General features: G+C 40.3%; 2 protein-coding genes across 2 annotated transcripts in view; both read left to right on the forward strand.

Moving 5' to 3' along the window:
- The window catches only part of HS6ST3 (heparan sulfate 6-O-sulfotransferase 3), a 699876-nt gene that overhangs the window by 474174 nt on the left and 204240 nt on the right, over window positions 1-21462 (forward strand). The gene's annotated exons all lie outside the window — the stretch shown is intronic.
- On the forward strand, window positions 12371-15229 carry LOC136144233 (testis development-related protein-like). The gene has a single exon (XM_065901953.1). It carries the CDS (start codon window positions 12490-12492, stop codon window positions 13042-13044), a length of 555 nt encoding a protein of 184 aa, XP_065758025.1. The 5' UTR covers window positions 12371-12489; the 3' UTR covers window positions 13045-15229.

The raw sequence follows: 21462 nt of genomic DNA on the forward strand, positions 1-21462 counted from the left end.
GTCCCCACTCGTCAGAACATCATTCTGTTTCTGTGGGATGATGGAAGAGGGTCCATCTGCAAGCTGACATCGGGCACCGTATTCTTAGAGAGCACAATGGCAACATGGGTCTGTTGCATTTCTTTGCTGACAGTTGTAGTCGCCTGTTTACATATATGAGCAGAACAAGCCACAATTATTTCGATGTCCACAGTGATATAGATTAATAGTAATCGTGTTGATCCCATTCTCTTAAGGCCAGTTCTTGGAGTTGTGCTAACCGTAGCACTGCTCAAGATAGAGCGGCTTCTGTCATGGCTGCAGTCTGGTCATCTTGCTGTTAGCATTTTCCCTCTGGCCGCAGTTACAGTATTTATAAAACAACTCAGGAATGTGCATCAGACACTGAATCTGTGGCATGCCTGCTGCTCAGTTGCTCAGTTGTGTCCAACTCTTTGTGACCCTTTGGGCTGTAGCCCACCAGACTCTTCTGTCTGTGGGATTTTTTAGGCAAGAATATTGGAGTGGATTGCCATTTCCTTCTCCAGGCGATCTTCCCAACCCAGGGATTGAAGCTGCATCTCCTGTGTCTCCTGTATTGCAGGCGTGTTCTTTTCCTGGGGAGCCACTGGGAATCAGGTTGTTGTGTGAGTCTATGGCTCTATTGATCTAAGCATTAACTGCTTGAGCTTGCTCTTTTGTGACTCAGGGAGACTTGGGAGACTTCACCTTTTCTATAAGCAAAAGGCAGGGTACAAGGAGGGGACTTCATACGTGAGGGGATGCCTGCAGGGTTCTGCCCAGTTCCAATCCCCTCTTTTCTTTGATGCTTCTAAGGAGACAAAGGATGAGATGATTGGATGGCATCATCGACCCAATGGATGTGAGTTTGAGCAAGCTCTGGGAGATGATGAAGGAGAGGGAAGCCTGGAGTGCTACTGTCCATGGGGTTGCAGAGTCAGACAGCACTGAGTGACTGAACAAGAAGGGGAGTCTATTTTAAGAGAAATGCAAAAGAATTGACAGAACTTATACATTTTATTAATTCTCATTTGAAAATAAAAGTCATGCAAGAATCCTATGCCAGGGTTTTAAGTTTGGGGTTCCCCGTTGATGGGAATGGAAAACAGCTTAGGAAACAATGAGAATCAATTTATTACATATGGTTTCACTTTCACTAAGATACTAGAGGGATAACCTGAATTTAGTTGGAGATTTTAAACTAATGAATGGGAGATATAAATGTCAAGATTGATTAGGCACTTAATTGATCTTCTGTATAAGCAATATATACTTGAACATATGCCTCTTTCTCATACAGAAATCATTCATGCACAACCTTGTAGTTTTGCATTTGAGAAAAATACCCAGTTGGCTCATTTCCTGAGTATGTATTATTCTGTTTACCTATGCAGATATTTGTCCTTTCATGCATGCATAGAGTTTCCAGATTTTACAAATAAAAATAAAGGATGCTGAGTTAAATTTTCTTCCTTTCCTGAGGGCTTCCCTGGTGGCTCAGAGGTTAAAGTGTCTGCCTGCAATGCGGAAGACCCGGTCTCAATCCCTGGGTTGGGAAGATCCCCTGGAGAAGGAAATGCCAACCCACTCCAGTATTCTTGCCTGGAGAATCCCATGGAGAAAGGAGCCTGGTAGGTTACAGTCCATGGGGTCACAAAGAGTTGGACACAACTGAGCAACTTCACTTTCAGACAAACAATAAATAATTTTTTTATTAACTATGTCCCAAATATTGCATGGTACTTATAAAAAAATTGAATCTTTGTTTATTTGAAAGCCAAATTTAGCTTGATTGCCTGTATTTTATTTGAAAACTCTCCCCACACATACATCCAGGTCATCATCTTATTTCTGTTGGACCAGGGCTATAGTCTTCTTATCATCCCATTCTTCTCACTTTTGACCTTCTACAGTTCATTCTCCACACAGTAGGCAGGGCCTTTTCTTAAAATCTGATTATGTCAGCTCTCTGTTTCAAACATTTTAGGAGTTCCCCTTTGTACTTAGAATAAAATTCAAACTCCTTACCATGACTTGTAAGGCCCTAAATGACTTGGCCCTTGCCTGCTGTCCAGTGTTATTTTGAATGTACCGTGACCTCCCAAACTCTTCTTAATGGTACTGTTCTTCCCCTGGGCTAAGTTGAGCCCCTTTGAAAGTGAAAATGAAAGTCTCTCAGTCACGTCTAACTCTTTGCAACCCCGTAGACTATACAGCCCATGGAATTCTCTAGGCCAGAATACTGGAGTGGGTAGCCTTTCCCTTCTCCAGCGAGATCTTCCCAACCTAGGGATAGAACCCAGGTCTCTCACATTGCAGGTGGATTCTTTATAGCTGATTCACAAGGGAAGCCCAAAAATACTGGAGTGGGTAGCCTATCCCTTCTCCAACAGCTCTTTCTGACCCAGGAATTGAACTGGGGTCTCCTGCATTGCAGGCATATTCTTTACCAACTGAGCTAGCCCCTAAACTCTTCTTTATTTTCTTCAAACCACCAAAACTGACTTGCATCTTGGGGCTTTTGCACTCATTGTTCCCTTGACTTGGAAGCCTTTTCTTCAAAGTTTTGCTTACCTGGATTTCTCTATCATCATTCAGGTAGTGAGTCCAGTGGGACCTCCTCAGGGACACCTTCCCTCATCTCCATCTAGCAGAGTTTCTCAATCTTGGTACCATCGACATTTCGGCTTAGCTAATTCTTTGTGGAGAGGGGTTGCCCTGTGTATTGTAAGATGTTCAGAAGCATCCTTAGCTCTGCCCACTAAAGCTCCTCAGCTGTGACAATTACAAATTAAAATCCAATGTCTCCAGAGGCAAAACCACCCTCCGCTGAGAACCTCTGAAGTAACCAGTCCCCTTTCAATTGATTTCTATCATATTATCTTATTTTTCCTAACTTCTCAGCACTTATCACTATGCTGTTTTTTCTCTTTGTGTTTATTACTTGTTAATTATCTCTTTCTTTCTCACTAGAAGAGAATCAACACGTGCAAGATTTGGTTTGCTTTATTCATCACTCTATCCCTGTTGTTGAGAACCATGCCTCACACGTGAAGGTGCTCACGAACATTTACTGAATACATGCTTAATAAGTTCAAATGACCTTTACTGAAAAGGTAACATGCCCAGGCACTGTTAGCTTTAGGTGGAATAGCAATGAATGGACATTATTCCTGGTCTCTTGTCTCTAACGTCTTAGAATCCCAGTCATGAGCTCTGTGCTATAAGAACTATAGACCCTATAAGCTACAGGCATCTGTTTCAAGGAAACAGCCTAGTTTCAAGGAAACTAACCATGTGAGAGTGCCTGGGTCAACTGGTCAGCCCCACACAACAAAGAATTGTCCTGCCCCATTGAGAACATTGTACATGAGAGAAACTCTGGCTTGACCCATCCCTGGCTCACCAGAAGGGCTGGGGAGAGTGTCATGGGACACAGGCCACGTGGAGGAGAATTGGGAAAAGGATTTTCACAAATGAAAGGATGCTCCTCAGAAGGAGGAAGGTTCAGCATTTGTGAGAAGCATCGTCTTCTATAACAGGGGAAAGGTGTCAATGTGAAGGTGTGAATATGGAGACTAGAGAATTTTATGAAAATAGTGTTTAGATATATTTATTGTACTATATCACTTGGGTTCACTGATACAATGTAATTCTTGCTGTTCATTATGGTCTAATTTCTTTACTACCCTTAGCACTGATAAAAGGGCTTTTGTCTTCATTGTGTTTGTCTTCTACGTTAAACTTTAAAAATGATTAGTCTATCATACTTACTAAGAAGTTCACAAATCGTAAGTATGCAGTGCAGGAAAAAAACACGAGCAGCACTCAGACTACCCCTGCCTGACTCAGTCACTGCTCCCCACTTTTGCTCCAACGTGACCACTATGCTGATTTCTGTCATCACGGTGATTTTTGTCAACTTCTGACATTCCCATAAATGGAACTGCACAGTACGTGCTCTTGTGTTTGCCTTCTTTCACTCAGCTTTATGCTTTTAACATTCACTCCTGTTGTTTTATAGCAGAAGTTTGTTGATTTCCGTCGTCTATTATGCCATTGTATAAATATGTCACAATTTGTTTACTGATTCTATCTCAGTTGTTTTCTTGTTACAAATAATGCATCTAAGAAAGTTTATAGCAGTGTCTTTGTGGGTCTATGTATGTGCTTCTGTTGGGTTTATACCTCAGAGTGGAATTGTTGGCCATAGAGTATGTATATGTTCAGCTGTATTAGATACAGTCAGTTTTCCAAAGTGGTTAATTCCATTTGCTTATATGAGAGTCCCATATGCTCTACATGAGGATAAAATTTTTTCAAAGGCAGTAACTTATAGGATTAGGATATAATGAAAAAATAAAGTATTGCCTTAAGAGAAACAATTGCCTACTCTGTAATAATTTTATGCATGCTTGGCATACTTCAGCATTTATAACAAAGATGATCACTTCCTTTTGTGAAATTTTACCCATGGGCCTACTTGAACCTACTTCAAACCAGATAACCATGGCAAGGATCTACTGAGTCCAGGAAATTCAAATTATCCCCAGAATACTGGGGCTATGGGAATAACTTACTTTGTAAGTGTATAGCGTTCCTTTAAGTAAATCGTAAAAATCATTGCTGTCTTATATGAAAAGTTTACGAGGTCACATGAATACTTGCTTACTGTGCATATGGTGAGAGCTGTGCATTTCAAGTTAAATATAGGAGCAGTTCTGGCTGTAAAGAAGTAGTTTAAGAAATCAAGAGAACTATAAATGGCCATCTGCTCTTCTCCATTTTTATTTGCTGAATTAACCCAGTGAAATATTTTAATGAATAATGGGTTGATATTCCATCTGTTCATTAATTTTTTCAAACTATACAATAATCCATCATTTTTACTGAGTGGAAACAATTTGCCGCTTTGTAAAAATATTTTTAAAAATAGAGGCAGTGGGTGTAATCAACTTTCCATTAATTTCCAATGCGTTTTAGAGATGGAGCTACTGAGAGCATCTTTGGAGTCAGGGTTCTGGGGAAAGAATTGCAGTGCTTTCGGATGACAAAGCATGTTGGGTGACGTATACCTTTGTCTTATTAGCTATGTATGTTTGGGCTTCTTTGAAAAGAATATGAAGAGAACTTTTCTCTGTATGGGCAAAGGTCACAGAGATATAAATAGCACCAATGATAATATAACACTTTGGCAAAAAGAGTATAAGGATTAGTTCTTTAAAAATAATGCAAAACATATGTCACTATCAGAGCAGCTCTTGTGGCATTCCAATTCTGTACTCAGGCTATGAATCTAAAACAAGTGGAACATATGAGTGTGTATATACGTGTGTATGAGCACACCCCAATGCACACCTTTAAATTAAAATTTCATTTAAGTATACTTTAAATTCATTTCTTTTCATTTTTTTCTTTTTTGCTTTTTATTTCTCTTTAGCTGGCATAGCACATTATATGCTTTCAGGCCGTTTAAGGTTCACGTCCAGGAGCAGATGTCAGCTTAATGGCATCTTTAATGCCTGCTGTGCCAAGTCCACAAGTATATTCCCTGAAACAGGATTTGGCCAGAGGGTTCAAGCTGACATTTGGAGAACTGATGGCTAAAGGGAGAGGTGTGAAGAACAGGGAAGGGGCTTTAAAGTATTCCAGCGTTGACGATTTTTAAGATTTCTACCTCATTTAGTAAATATTTTCTCTTCTGGTGGTTTCTTAGCTCAGTCAGTTTTAAATAATTTATCAACAGACTTTTTTAAAAGCCTCCACTCCAGTTCTTATATGTTTTGGGACCTGAGAGTAATCTTTCCTATCAGTGGAGATATATTATTCCCTTTAAAGATAAGGGATATGTTGTACAGAAGGAATGGAAAACAATTAGTTAACAATGTTCCTGTGGATTATAGGAGCCTCTTCGACATTAATATTATTTTGAAATAATGACTAAATTCTGAAAAATATAGCAATTCACTAATTATCAGGTCTGAAGTAGATGAACCATCTTAGAAGCACACATTTTGATCCCATTATATATCACTTATAGCTTCTTTCTATTGGACAGAATGAATTAAAGCGATAGCTTTTTATTTACTCTTTAGGGTTTGTCTAAGAAATATTACCTACTTATATTTTCTTAAGTCTCTTGAGCCTTATAAATTGTTCATGTTATCTCCCACAACCAATACTAACCAAAGTATCTAGTAAAATTGAAATGATTCTACCCCAATGCATAAAGTAAATGATATATTATAAATGTTATTCAAAAGAAGGTTCCATTAAAGTTTGAAGACTGGGCAAAAATGAAGCAAAAATAAAATGAGTCAATATTTAAATGGTCCAAAATGAGAAGAAGAGAATTTCTGTTTGGATGACTATGAATAAAAAAATGTCTTGACGGCGCCAAACTGTAAAGAGAGGATTTCTCTGTGGGTTATACCTTGGAGGATTTTTATTTTTTCATTTTCTATATCCTTGCAAAATTTAGCTTCAAAATAGGAATATGGATGTTTTGAGAACCTGTGGTCACAGACATGACAGCGCAAAATGTTTCTGTGAGCTACAAAGCATAAATAATAGATGGGTGTTTATTGACAGCAATCCATTAGAATACAAATGCATGTGATGAGCATCTGATAGCTAGCTGAGAACTGAGCACTTCATGGCGATTGCCTGCACCAGGACTCAGCTGACACTGCCTCCTAGTATGTGTTCATAGATTCTTCTGAAGGCCCTGTCAGACACAGCTCCACATTTTCAAGATCACAGGGACATATTCTTCAATTAACAAAAGTGGGACTATAGCAGGGGGAAAATTAAAATTAAATTCTATGGAAATTTCCCCATAAATTTAATAGAAACAATTCCATTCAAACATACTTTACTTTGAAATAGACAATACTTTAATGTTTCTAATAACATACGTTGATGGGAACTATTCTAGCTTGGGCAGTAGGGCCTTCTCCTTACATCTTCAGGAAGACAGAGAAGCCCTTTTCCTTTCTCTGTTACAGAGCTGTAAGGTAAGCCGCGTGACAGCAGATTTTATGCTCCTCGTCACCAATGCATCTGGTGACACCACAGTGCGGGGCACACAGGCACACGGGGGATCTCAGGACACAGACAGAAACATAAAGGAGTAACTCTGGGTGGACGCTGGCATCTGATACCCTGGGTTCAGCCCCCAGCTCCTACAGCTAATGGCTGCTGCCGCCTTGGGGAAGTGACTTAATCTCTCCAAGCTTCCATCTTTGCCTTTGGGGATAAAATGAACAACCTCCCAGGTTATTGTGAAAATTAAGATTTTTGTATATAAAATGTTTGGTTCCACGTGTGGCAGAGTTTGCAGTTTAAAAAAAAAAAATAATAATTGTCTGCTCTTCCTGCCCCAGCTAGAATTATTCATTTTTAAGCATAAATTTGGGATGGATAATGATGCTTATGCATGAATATAAAAAATGCTAGAGAATCTCTCAGGCCATTAGTGGTTTCCAGTGCCCCAACTACGACTTAGTGTATTCAGTTCTCAGAACTATCAGGGACAGACATTGTTTCCTTATCAATCAATTGACTTATAGCTGAAGTCAATCACTAATAGCTGCTTTATAAGTTAATGTTGGGTTCTTCCTTTGCCTTAATTGTGTACCGTGGTGTCCAGAAAGGAGAATCACACCAGAAACTTGAAATCCCTCTGAGAGTAAAGTATGTTTATCAAAATCCATAAAAATGTTCGATTATGCAATCTGTTCCAATGAAAAAGCCTTGTGTTGATTATCATGTTAATTAGAATACCTTCTACTCTACTGAAATGTCCTATACAATCAATGTTTTCCTTCCTCATGTCTCAAAGTGCATAATTTGTAGTTTTTTGAAATGGAAGAGACAGACAGTACCAAATCTTTGTGTTATAGCCAGTTCCCCAGAGAAGCCTGTAGCTGTGCTTAAAAAAAAAAAAAAAAAGAAAGAAAGAAAAAATAAAATCTTAAGGCATATTGCTTGAACTATATATTTAGATATCAGAGAGACATTTTTAACCTTATCATGTAAAACTCAAGGGTATTACCCTCATAATCAGCCAAAGAATTGTGTCAACTTTAAAAACAAAGCAAAAAACCCGAGACACATCAATTCTCCCTTTCTTTTTAAAATTATTTGTTTTAATTGGAGGCTAATTACTCTACAATATTGTCCTTTTGTCATACATCACCATGAATCAGCCAGTCACCCTGAACCCCTGCCCACCTCCCTCCCCAGCCCATCCCATCCCTCTGGATTGTTCCAGAGCACCAACCTTGAGTGCCCTGCTTCATGTATCGAACTTGCACTGGACATCTATTTTACATATGGTAACATACATGTTTCAATTCTGTTCTTTCATATCTTCCCATCCTTGCCTTCTCCCACATACTCCAAAAGTCTGTTCTTTACATCTGTGTCTCTTTTGCTGTCTTACATATAGGGATTCTCCCTTTCATTATAACTTTCTTTTCTGTTCCAATTTATCTGTCACCATTTTATAAATGAAGAAAAATTTTAAATAGACCTTTATTTGAAGGAATGAAAAATAACAAAATGACAAAATGAACATGTTTTAAAGAGAGCACTTGGTTGTTTTATATCAGAAGTATTTGAAGAAATACGTATTAGTTTTATTTTGATAGAAATGTGTTTGTTTAATGCAAGTAGTATGTTAAGAACTGTAGAACTACTGATAAAAATAAGATATGATCTCTACCTGAAAAGAGCTTTCGGTCTGTTTGATGAGACAACTATGTAAAATAATTTAAGGTAAAATGGAGTATGTGTGACAAAAGTACAAAGCCTAACGCTTCCTGCCAAGAAATATCAGAGAAGCTGCATCAGAGAATTGGAAATCCAAGTTAATCACTTAGGGATTTAGTGATCTTTTCTTAAGCATGCAAGAGGAAGAAATGCATCCAAGGAAAAGAACATCATGAGAAAGTCATCCAGTCGTGAAGGCCTGGGGACCAGCAAAAGGGTCGAGCTTGGCTGGAGCAGAAAGAGCATGGACCAAGTGGGTGTGGTGTCAACAGGACCTCGAATGGAAGATCCAGGGACTGGACTTACTTTGCAAAGTAAGCAGGGCTCACTGAGGATTTCTGGAGAGGAAGATGAGCTGATCTATGATGAATAAAACTTCCTCTTGGTTTGCACATTTCAACTGATGGCAGCTTTATCACTGCAGAATCTTGGACCCCAAGCTCTGGAGTCATCCTAGACCCCTCTCTCTTACCTTCCATCCCTCGGTCAGGAAACTGAGGACTAACCTAGGCCACATCTCATGTTCCCCTCCGCCTTCATCAAAGACACATCATCTCTCACCTAGACTGTTGTTTCCTTACTGATCTTCCCATTTTCACTCTTGGCTCACCCCTTAGAGTCTTCTCCACACAGTAGCCATGGTGATTCTTTTATCACAAAAATTCAGAAGCATGACCCTTCCATTCTAAATCCTCCTGTGGTTTCTCATTAAAATGCACAGTCCTTCCCTTGAGCTGCAAGGCCCTGCAGGGTCCCTCTCTCCGTTCCTGCTCTGACCTGGCCCCTGGCCGTTCTTCTCCTCTCTGGCTTTGCTTTAGCACCTCGCCTTAATCTCCTGTGATTCTGTCAATGTGCCAAGCTGTCTCCCTCCTCAGAGCCTGTTCACTTGTTTCCTCTGCCTGTGACACTCTCCCAAGATTTCCAGAGTTCCTCCCTCACTTATTAAGGTTTCAGCTCAGAAGTCACATTATCAGAGAGGCATTCTGGGGGAGACCACTTTGTGTGAAAGACCACCCCCAGCCTCTCTTCTCTCTCTGTTCTTAATATCTTCACAGCAGTCATCACCACACAGCCAATTACCTATGGATGTGTTTTGTGTTTGTCTCTTTTTGGTAGAATTAAGCACCTTGAAATGTCATCAAGCATTTATTTATATCATACATTCCAGGTGTTCTTTAAAAAACTTTGCAAGTATTAACTCAGTGAAAACTCATAACAACCCATGACATAGGTAATATTATTCCCATTTTATAGACTAGGAAATTGCAACCCAGAGAGATTAAGTAATTTACAAAAGATGTCACAGCTTGTATGTGGTAGAGCTTGAATCTAAATCCAAGGTTGTCTTCCTCACCACTACTAAGTCATGCTGTCTTTTGAAAGTAGGGGACTTTTGTTCATTGTTGTGTGGCTTCCCCAGCACTAGGGTGTGACCTGGTTCAGTATGTAGTGAAGAAATAAACTTTGACCTTATTACTTTGAAAGTTTGTTTGTATTTAATCACCATGTACTATTTCTTCTGAGAACTTCTTCTTAGACTATCACTTAACTTTCTTTGTGCTTTCTGAATTTTTTTATCTGCCTGCATGATGCCATTTTCTATTAAAACACTGTTATTGTAAACTCAGCAGTAAATACTAAATATTAAATACTTGACTGATTTTTTATGGTCATGTGCTGAGTTGAGCAAATTAATCAAAAGAGTGCTTGTCTCGAAAACTTCCTCTTTTTAATTGCGCTGCGGGAAGTAACCGATAAAAAGATATTTGAGGAGAAAGGTTAGCTTTATCAAACTGAGTGAGCTTATTTGATCGTCAGAAGTGCCATTCCCTGTGCTGTGCTGGAGTTCACAGACCTGTAAGGACCCCTACGTCTTTGGAGTCCAAAGTCTAGGAGACGAAGATAGACTAGTAAATGCAGAGATTATTACCAGGGGCAGTAGGAACATAGAGCTGTGTGTTTGGAGAACTGGGTAAAGCCAGAGAGATGACAGGACAGGCTTGATAGAGGAGAGACAGTTAGGTTTCTTAAGAGGTTAGCGAGTATTTGCAAGGCTGACTTGGGGCTGGGAGTCAAGCAGGAAGGGGCTTTTGGCGGTGGTGGTGGGTTACAGGCCTTCTTCAGTTCAGTTCACTTCAGTTCAGTCGCTCAGTCATGTCCAACTCTTTGCAACCCCATGGACTGCAGCATGCCAGGTCTCCCTGTCCATCACCAGCTCCCGAAGTTTCTGCCTTCTAGACAGTAAAAAAGCCACATGAAGAATAGAAACTTTCTATGTTATGAATCTTTGTTCAAGTTGGTCTTTCACGGGGGAAAAACGTCTGTTAATTTGTGAGAATCCAATTTCTTATGAGCTCTATAAATAGTTTTAAGACGACTGCAGGCTCAGAATTGCATTATGTATAAAAGTTGCTGACAGGAAATAATGTTATCATTTTATAGGCAGTTGAAAATGTATTTCCTTTTAATTATGAAAATCTGGAATTAATGGTTTTATTTTAACTTCTTCCCCTTAGAACTGACAGTTTGTTACAGTTTTACAAAGCAATCAAATTTCTACAAATACTGGTTAAATTTTTGCTGAATTTCAGGTTTGTTTCCATCTCAGATACATTTTTGAAATAAGATTATTCTTAACATTTGTTTATAATACATCTTTAAAATGCATCCAATCATTTTATTTGGGGGGACAATTTGTCACAGATATGTTGTGGTACTCCATTCATCTTTGGCAAGACATCTAGGTTTTCCTGTACAAAACTTTCTCAGAACAATATCTTAGGTTTTATGATCTTGAAAATTCCTTATCGTATTTGTATCATGCTTTATGGTGGACGAAGCCTGTTACTTTATCACTTTACCTCTGTTATATTAGTTGATCCTAGTTCTGTTCTGTGGGTTAGATAAAGGGCAGCTAGTTCAGAATTCCATGTACAAGTTCCTGCTTCTCTTTTTACTGGCTCTTCAAAATGCAGTGCACTCAAATCGCTGTTGAGAGCAGGTAATTCCAAGGAAGGTGTCATGGCTCCATGAGGATCATTGATCAAGGCCACAGTGACAGCCACGTCGATGGCCAGTGAATCACGTGATGAGGATTTCGATCAAGCTGGGCCCTTTCATCACCTGCATGTAGGCACTGGACAGAGCAGTAGACTTTTCTGGGTCTCTGTTAATCACACCTGAAGATGTTTTGGAAGCGAAGAGACTAAATCATGTCCAAGGTCTTTTCCTAGTTTAGAGTTTGGAGACTTGCTGTGAACTTGAAAATAAAAGAAGCAGAATAAACCCAACCATTAGAGGAACTGGTTAGAAGATTTTGGTGAAGCATGAAGGTCTTAAGACCTTGTGACACCTGTGAAGTGCATTTGGACATGTCATCTTAGGGATCCTGCTAATGGGCAGCACCTCTTCAGATAGAATGTACTGTAAACTGGTTTCCTATCGGCCTTGGGACCTTTTGATATATGTGACCTGAAGTTTACTTGGTAAGGCAGTCACGTTGTTCAAGCGATCTGCTTCTAACAGGAATTTTTATTTCCCTAATTTTACTACAGAGCTTTTCTGCTCTGTAAGAATGTTAAGAGAGGAGCCCGGCCCCGCCCGGCCCCACTGGCAGCGTCCGGTCCTCCAGGAGCCGCAGCCCGGGCGTCGGTGCTGCGGGCCGGCCGAGGAGGGGCACGCAGGGACACCGGCGCCCGCCAGCCCGCCTGCAGCATGTGGAAGCTGGGCCGGAGCCGGGTGCTCCTGGACGAGCCCCCCGAGGAGGAGGACGGCCTGCGAGGGGGTGCGCCGCCCGCCACCGCCCCCGCCGCTGCTCAGGTTCCAGGAGCAAGTTTCCGAGGCTGGAAAGAAGTGACTTCCCTATTTAACAAGGATGACGAGCAGCAGCTGCTGGAAGGACGAAAATCCCCCAAGTCCAGAGCCACTAACTTACGATTAAAAGAAGAGTTGAAGACAGAGAAGAAGGCTGGATTTTGGGACAATTTGGTTTTGAAACAGAACATACAGTCTAAGAAACCAGATGAGATAGAAGGTTGGGAACCTCCAAAACTTGCCCTTGAAGACGTGGCAGCAGACTCGGGCGGCCCTGTGAGTGACCGTGTGTCTCGGCCGGGCTGGCAGGAGGACACCAAGGGCTCTACCAAGTACACCAGCCTGGCCAGTGCAGGGAGCAGCTCGCGCTGGAGCCTCAGGTCGGCCGGGAAGCTGGTCAGCATCCGCCGGCAGAGCAGAGGCCACCTGACGGACGACTGGGAGGAGCTGGAGTGACCACCCAGCCCCCACGTGTCCTCACACCAAAACCTGCCTGATCGTGCACCTTTGTATCTCATCTCCTTCACATTCCTAGAGTCTGCGGTATCGTGGTGTTTATTAGTATAGTGTCCTGTTTGGTCTTTCCCAGATGAAAGTCACAGAGAATCTGCTCTGTGCTGTTTCATTTGGCTTTCCTCTTCAAATGCCAAGTGAGGAAATGCCAGGCGTCCTGTGATCTCAGTGGGCACGCACAGGGTCCACCTGTCACCCGCGTGTTGCTGACCTTAGGTGGGAAGTTCACCGCAGTGGGGATTTGCTGTTTGCCACAAAACTGTCTTTCTGTGTCCTGAGTTGCGGTTCTGTGTTCTGTGACTTGATCCCTGTCTCTGCATGTAGCACATAACCTGTAATCTATGACACAAGAATGTAGCAGCCACACACTTCTTTTCTGTTGCCAGAAACCTGCAATCCAGGTGTAACGTGAATCTTCCAAAGGTCACGTCACATTGTGCTCACTCTTCTTTTGTATTAAACCATAAAATATGCAAGCAAATTAAATGCTGGCGAAGTGAAGGCTGTATCATCCCCAGAAATACACAGTCTGCAAACACAGCTTCACCTCCCACAAGCGTATTAGATGGTGACAGTGTTCCCATCTTGAGGTTCTTGAACTTTTAAATACTGATGTTTCTTTTCTTCTAAAAGTTTGTTCTCTTATTTTGATTGCAGACTAAAGAATGCTATAAAGCATGGATCAGTTTTAATAACTTGACACTTCAATTTGTTTGGAAAATATTAACTTGCTTGTTAGAGTTGAAATTGTAGGTAAAATGCTGAAAGTGCCTCTCTTCTGTAACACCCAGGGTTTTGTTTTTTCAAATGAGACTGTTGGACCCTGAGAAGCTATGTGTTGTGGCTGGTTCAGGAGCATCACTGAGCATCTCTTGTGTCTCCGAACTTGCTTGTTGACTCCTTGACAGAGTGGGCTCCAGGTCAGGTATGAAGCACGTGTGTCCTCAGCAAGACAGACCCAACCCACAGGAGGACCACGTGTTTCTGAGATCAGAACAGGTGTAGGGGTTTCTGGTTAAAAAGAAAAACTTCCAGTTACACTGTGCATTCCTCCCTTGTGAAAGCCACTGTCTTCAAGGTATTCAGTGAGCAGTTCCATGCTGTTCCACACAAGGGGTGTCATTTAGCGTTTCTGTGGACCCCAAGGGGTGACGGGGGTGACAGAGCACCTGCCTGTCACCTGCTATTTCTCGATCCATCAGTCTGTGGACACTCTGTCATCTGACTACCAGCTGTCTAGCCACAGTCTCCATGTCATCTAACCATCTGTGTCTGTCATCTGTGTAGCGTCTGTCAAAATCACCTATGTCCTTCTCTTTCTAATAGACAAGTTTACTTCACCGAGCCTTGAAAGGGGGACATGTGAGTGGTGGTAAAATCCTATTTGTGTTAGAACCTTGAAGTGGTTAATAGCGGAGTTGAAAACCGTGTTTCCTCAGGTAAACAGTTCAGCTCATTGACTGGAGTCCTTCTCTCTAGAGACACTTGCTGTGACTGAGATGAGCTATCTGAAGCAGGAGCTTCGGGCTCATCTTGGGCTAATCCTGTGATGAGGTGCAGGGAAGGGACTGTGTGTTTGAGGTTCTGGGCAGAGAGCGCGGGGTGGGGGGGGCGGGGCAGGTGGGACAGCCTCCACCTCGGGGAGCCTGTGCCGGTGTGCTGTGATGCTAAGTGCCTGCGACCCCCTTGGGGACACACGTGATGCACAGCTGGCAGAACGGCCCCTCGCACCCCTCATTCCTCATAGCCGAATGCAAGCCAGAGTGGGGTTGGATTATGCACATGAATAATACTTTTTCTTATCTACAAACATTAATGTAAAAATGAATTTTTCTTCTGTTGTATCTGATTAAAATAGCTCTGTGGATTTTAATATAAATATTTATTGGTGTGCTTTGGGGGAAAGATATTTTTTTCTTGATGGAATTTACCAAAGCGACTTTATTTTGTTCACTGGCTGATGAGAGAGCGGGTCTGTCCAAATTCTGTAAACTGCACAGCTTCTCTGAAGAGTGAAGTATCTGCTCTTCTGACTGTTGTTTTGTCATTAACAGGAAAGTGACTGATTTTAAAGAAAGTTGAATTCATCCATAATGCTGAAGTTTTTTAAAAATAAAAACATGGTTTATATCCTAAAAAAAAAAAAAAAAAAAAAAAAAAAAAAAAAGAATGTTAAGAGAGGATTATTTTCAGATATTGTAGATTAATGGAAATATAGTTGATACCGGTGAGAAAAAGTGACTTTTTTGTTCTGAGTTTTTTTTTTTTTTTGCTAAAGTGTATTTTTTCAAACCATCTGCCTATGAAAGGTAGAGTGAAAAATAAATTTATAGAAGTCATTTCTAGAAAGGAAGAGTGGTATTAAATGCTGATATTATAGAACATATATTTATTTTCTTAGGAAATCTCTTGTATGTGAAGGTATCTGTATCCCATGATAATTGTTGGGAATTCATTGTTTTCTTGTACACTGATCCATAAACTAGATAATTGACAGGAGGTCAGAGCTAAGATTTATTGCCAGTGGTGGTACATTTTCTAAAACAATGCAAAACTTTCTTTAATATCATTTTAGATTAAAGGCTAAATTTTATTACCAGTTCCCCAGAAAATCATTGGTTCGTTTCCTGAAAATCTGTGATCCTATTTGGAAAAACTTAATTTCCTCTTATCCTAAGCCTTGCCACCAATTCCTACTCTTTAAACAATTCCTATTGGACACCAATGCACACAAACCCTGCCCAAGAACCTTGCTTCTAGAAGCAGAAAATATATAACGAGGGGCCCATATTCACAATATTTCTTAGAAATTAGTCTTTTTTTTCCAATATAAAGATCACTATGGGGAAAAACTATGGATCTCTGACCATGTATCCCTTTAGGTTGCATACCTATCAGAAGAAAAATTTCATTAACCCAAAGTTCAAATTATGTTTCTTTCTCTGAGATGACTTACTGGGTAGTTGTATTAATTCTATTTCCTTTCTTCAGATAGAATAGAACGATGATAATGTCACTGGCTAATTCTTTGAATTGCTATCTTATTAATTTGTGTAACCTTGGCACCTAATAAGTTGCTTAAAAAAAAAAAGAGTCGCATAGGCTTCCAACCAAAGAGCAAATACCCACTTTGTTTACTACAGAATAATCCATGAGACACTTACTAATAGCAAAAGTATTACCTCTTCTCTCCATAAACATATTCAAGAGTTATTAAGAGTTCAGAGTGAACTAAAGTCTTTTGAACCTTAATATACTTAGTGCTGACATCTTAAACTAATTTATGTATGTGACTTTTGTGGTATGTCATAGAGATAATTTGTCTACAATCATTTCATAAGCATCTCTGAATAGCTTTTGTGTAATAAAAGTTCATCATTATTATATTGAGTCTCACTTAAATACAGAATGTAAGTTGTACTGTATAGTAGAATGCATTTAAATACCTTGATTAAACCCTACTAACTCAATTTCAAATGACATTTCATGCCCTTAGTCTCTTAGTTATTTTTCCCTCTACCTGGTGATTCTCTTTCCTTGGTTTCTCACCATATTCATTGATTCTATTTTTCTATTAATTTACAGAAAAATTAGGGTACTTATATGTGTTTACATTAACTACAGTTACTTAGCAATTTTAAATTTGGGCTATAGTGAGGTTAATTTAAATATATTGAGTTTATCATTGTTGAATTACATTTTAGTAATGTCTGTTCTTCCAACCTAATTCTTCAGTAATGTTTTTTCTCCTCAGCATTCTTTGGATTCTAACTATTGTTAATCCAGCCCAACTCTTTCACAAAGGGATGGGTTTAGCTCCATTTTAGCTGAGCTGGTTAAGGTACCGTTGAACCACAGTAATCGTGGTTTCACTGGGGAAAGGCAACAGATGGACAGAATGTTGGGATTAACTTAGTTTCTCTAGGTCAGCGGCTGAATGTGCGGTGCTGGACTAGTAATGTCAGTGTCGCCTGGGAAATTCTCAGACCCCATCCAGACCTACTGAATGAGAAATCCTGCAGGCGGGGTCCACGGTCTGTGGCTTCACAAGCCCTCTAGGTGTCTCTGATTCATACTCAAGCCTTCCCTTACTGTGGGGAATTCTCTGGGGCCTAAAACCCCATGTCAGGGAACTCCAGATCACACACCCCAAACTTCAATCAAGTTAAAACTGAAACGCAACAGTATGCATGGCTTTCAAGGTAGACAAACTTGAGCTTGCATCTCAATGAGCAGATTCCTAACTCAGTCCTCTGGGGCAACCAATTTGAACCCCAGGTTCCTAGTCTGAAGAATAATGCTGACCTTACTGGACTTGTGTGAGGATCAGAAATGATATGGAAAAATTAAGACCTGGAAATACTTTTACGTTATCACTAATGATGCTGAACTGTCTGAACTTGTACAAGGACCTACCAAATAATATTAAGTTTTGAAATTTCTATTTTTTTTTAAAAGGAGAACTTCTAAGTGTATGAGCTTCAAGCCGCATACCCTCCTGGCAAAGGGCAATGCTTGGAATGTGCCAGGGACATAATGGATGTCGGTTATTTGGGGATTGAGTCCAGTCACTATTTCTGCCACTTTCGGTCATTTACATTTGAATTCTGAATTGTATTCTAGATTGACTTCCCAGCCTAGCACCTAAGCCAGGTGCACTTTTCTGGATGACAATGAGGCTGAAATCTGTTTGGGAAACTTCATTGCCAAGGGGTATGAGCTCTCCCAGAGCGAGAGTCCGCTTGCTTGTCAGATCCAGTAAAGATCCCAGCCTCTCTGCTTACATTTATCTAATGCATCACAAACCAAGTGTATGGAGAGTTAAATTTAAGATAAAACTCTTTTTAAACCAATAGGAAGTTGCTTAAGATTCAAATGACAGTTCTCTGAAAGTCAACTTGCATTCTTTGCCCTCTCTTTGACGATGATTATAGTAATTGAACAGAATATAGTCTTCTCCATTGAAGTGTACGAATGTAGACACTTAAGGTTATATTTCCAAAGTAGCATGTATAGACTTAGCCATGTGTCTCTTCTTAATATCAATGATGTCTTGTAAGGAGGTACTTTTGCTCACTGGCTTGAAAATGTACCCCATGACGTTGAAGCAAGTATCCTTCAGCATCACCAATTATCACATTTCTATATGACTTCTTTTCAATTAATTTCATTCCAGAACACAGAGTTATTTGAGCAGTGATTTTTTTTTTTTTTTTTTTGGTTTAATGATAGGAATACTAGCAGTTTCAGTATTTATCAAGTGCTGACTGGATCTTTTTGGTTGAAGAGTTGGTTAGGAAAATGACTGTCAAGCTCACTCACCACCATAGTAACCGAATTTTAATACCTTCTGGGGATACAGACATTTATATAATCTAACTCTATGGCACTGAGGTACAGTGTACGTAGTATATTTATGATTGAACAGAAAGTTTCAAACAGCAGCCTGTGAAATTGGATTTTAGATGTAATGTACCATAAATAAGTGCTATAAAGATTGCCTTTAATGCTATAAATCAGATTTTATTGGTTTCAGCTATCTCATTCTGGTTATTGTATTACCCACAAAATCAGAGGAAATCAAAGAGCTGGAATATTTTTTATTTTAATATCCCATATTCTACAGTAATGGCACATGCACCTTTCCAGCTTCCTTTTGGGGGAGGTTGGACAAGGTTGACAGGTGGCAGGCCCCGGCAACTTATCAGTGGCAGGATCAGTATAAACAACCAAACTTCGGGACTTGAAACCTTTTCAAAGTTCCTGTCTGTGAAATATACAAGGTAGGTGAATTGGCAGATCTCTTTCCTTTCTGAGATGCTGGTTGTCATATTTTCATGCAAGGCTGACACCTGTAGAGATTGGCAGGTGAGGTGTGCTTTGCAAAGTTGATGGAGTTTGGTGATGACGCTTTTCCACTGGGGAGAGAGGCTATCCATGCATGACCTATCTGAGTTATTTAAAAATGCCCCAGACTGTTGCTATAAAACAAAGTTGTGTCCTCATATAATCTTTCAGTGTTCAATTTAGAATCAACACTCTCTTCTCCCAACACACACACACACGTACGCACACACTTTATGATGCTTTTTATTCAGTATGCTTTTAGCCAAGAAAATCAACATATTTGGCATTAAAAGTTGCTTAGAAAAGCATACACATGGACTGGAAGAGCCCAGGAGACTGCAGTAATCTAAAGCTGAACTAGTTAGGGGTAGAGCAGTTTTCAAGCTATTAAAAATCCAGTTGTGCTTGATTTTTGTAGAGTTTTCCTCCACGTTTACTCACACAAATGCTCTGAGTTTGAGACACTCATAACAGCCTTCGCAGGCTTTGTGGGGATGACCTTCATTGTTCAAGGTTGAAGACATAGGACTTAAAGAAGGCAAGAGAGAGAGCAGGGGCTTCTTGAAACACAGGCTGCCAGGGAGCTACATCAGTGTGATGCTTCACTTTTTAAATGTATTTTTACTGAGGTATTATACCAGATATGTTCTCCATGGTCCCCTCACCTGAAAAATAACAATCCTGAGCAATCAGAGAAGATATACCAAAATGTTGTTTTTTGCCTTGATTACCAAAAAATCTAATTCCCACAAATGCTGGAGTCATCTCGAACCTACTAGAGATAGAAGCCATATAGAACATTAACACTGCTAACATTATGTCGATCCAAGTTCAGCAAATTTTTTTTTTCCCCAAATAGGAAATCTTGTTGATGCCACCTTTCCTCGCTGTGAACTAAGCTGGAAGAGCTAAGGGGATTATGCTGATCAGGGCTTGACATTTATGACTGCCAGTTCACTGCTGACAATACAGCCCAGAAGCCCGGCCCTAGACCTGCGAGGCAGTTGGATCCAAGAGTGTGTTTGGCGCTTGTTTTAGGCGGCACTCGGTTTTCTGGGAGCCCCGTGGGCTGCCAGCACGGAACAAGGAACTGTCCCTCTCTGGAAGGGTGCGTGCAGTGGCAACCAGAAGAAAGGGGGCTTTTTAAATTTCTTTTAGCACTTCTGCCATTTGTTCCATGTTCTTAATGAAGCATAAAGGAACTTCTTTCTCTCTCTTCAAGACTACCCTTCTCCAAGAACCTAACATCAATGCAATCTCTCTCTAGTTTCAGTCCAACCAAATGATTCTAACTAGCATTTACCTCTTTTCTATTCCTCTCTCCATGATTTTCTTTGTGTTCAGTTCGGGTCAGTCACTCAGTCATTTCCGACTCTTTGCGACTCCATGAATCACAGCACGCCAGGCCTCCCTGTCCATCAGCAACTCCCGGAGTTTACTCAAACTCATGCCCGTCGAGTCGGTGATGCCATCCAGCCATCTCATCCTCTGTCGTTCACTTCTCCTCCTGCCCCCAATCCCACCCAGCATCAGGGTCTTTCCCAATGAGTCTCTTTAGCCAAATGCAAAAAATATAATTTTATATTTTGGTTTATTTAGTTTGTTTACCCTGCCTCCTGTCCTCGCTTAATCAGCCTAAGATCACCAGAAATGGCCTTTTATTCAGCAGAGTCAGATATATTGCACCATTCCAATGAGGGAGATTGCTTTCCAGGGAAACCGTGGGACATCGTGCCTAACAAAGGAAAAGATAGAGGTTATTATGGGATTTTGAGGGATGATGGAGTTTAGGCTAAACTTAAATAAAGAAGTATTTGGATAGGCTCAGAGGAAAACAAGACTGTGTGCAAAGGCTTTAATATCAAGTCTGGACTGTGAAGTGGATCTGAGGTCCTGTTTCCTTGGAAACGACAAAGTTAAGATAGATGTGGGATGTTGTGTCCAGAAACCCCTTATTTGAAGCTCTGCACTTGGTTGGAAATTGAGGCTGCCTCTGTGTCAGAGGGGCTTAGATCCTCTAGGCAAGAGTGGGGTATTTCGTTTTTACTGACATAATTTTCAACAAAGTTTTTGAGAGTTAATGATTTTAGAAACCAAAGCATCTTAGTGAGTTAAAATAGCAGTAGTCACTCAAAGAAAGGGATTTTTATGATACTTTGCAGCTGCATTATGGGGGTGGGGGAGGAGTATTGTTTTGTGTTAACTTTCTATTATTCTAGATGTTTAATGGCCAGTTACATTTTTTTTTAACTTTCTTAGTCTAATTTTAATTTTCTTATTTCTAATGTCAGGAAATCTTAACTTGCAAAGAACAAAATACTCGACATAAATGAGGTTAAGTAATTAAGGGGTGTGTAGGTTAACAAGATAAAAACTGAGGTATGGAAAGGGTTTCAGGCAAGGTTTGATCAAGTGTCTTTCAAAAATCACTAAATATCTTATTTCTGTCTCTTCCCAGGAGTCTCTATATTGTCTGCTTTGCCCACATCGTAAATATATAGCTCTTTTGGAACT

Source organism: Muntiacus reevesi, chromosome 11 (genome assembly GCF_963930625.1).
Source record: "Muntiacus reevesi chromosome 11, mMunRee1.1, whole genome shotgun sequence".
Classification (NCBI taxonomy): Eukaryota; Metazoa; Chordata; class Mammalia; order Artiodactyla; family Cervidae; genus Muntiacus; species Muntiacus reevesi.

Bases quoted from the DNA above. Each gene is read 5' to 3' on its own strand.
- LOC136144233 (XM_065901953.1), top strand. From the start codon at position 12,490: ATGTGGAAGCTGGGCCGGAGCCGGGTGCTCCTGGACGAGCCCCCCGAG.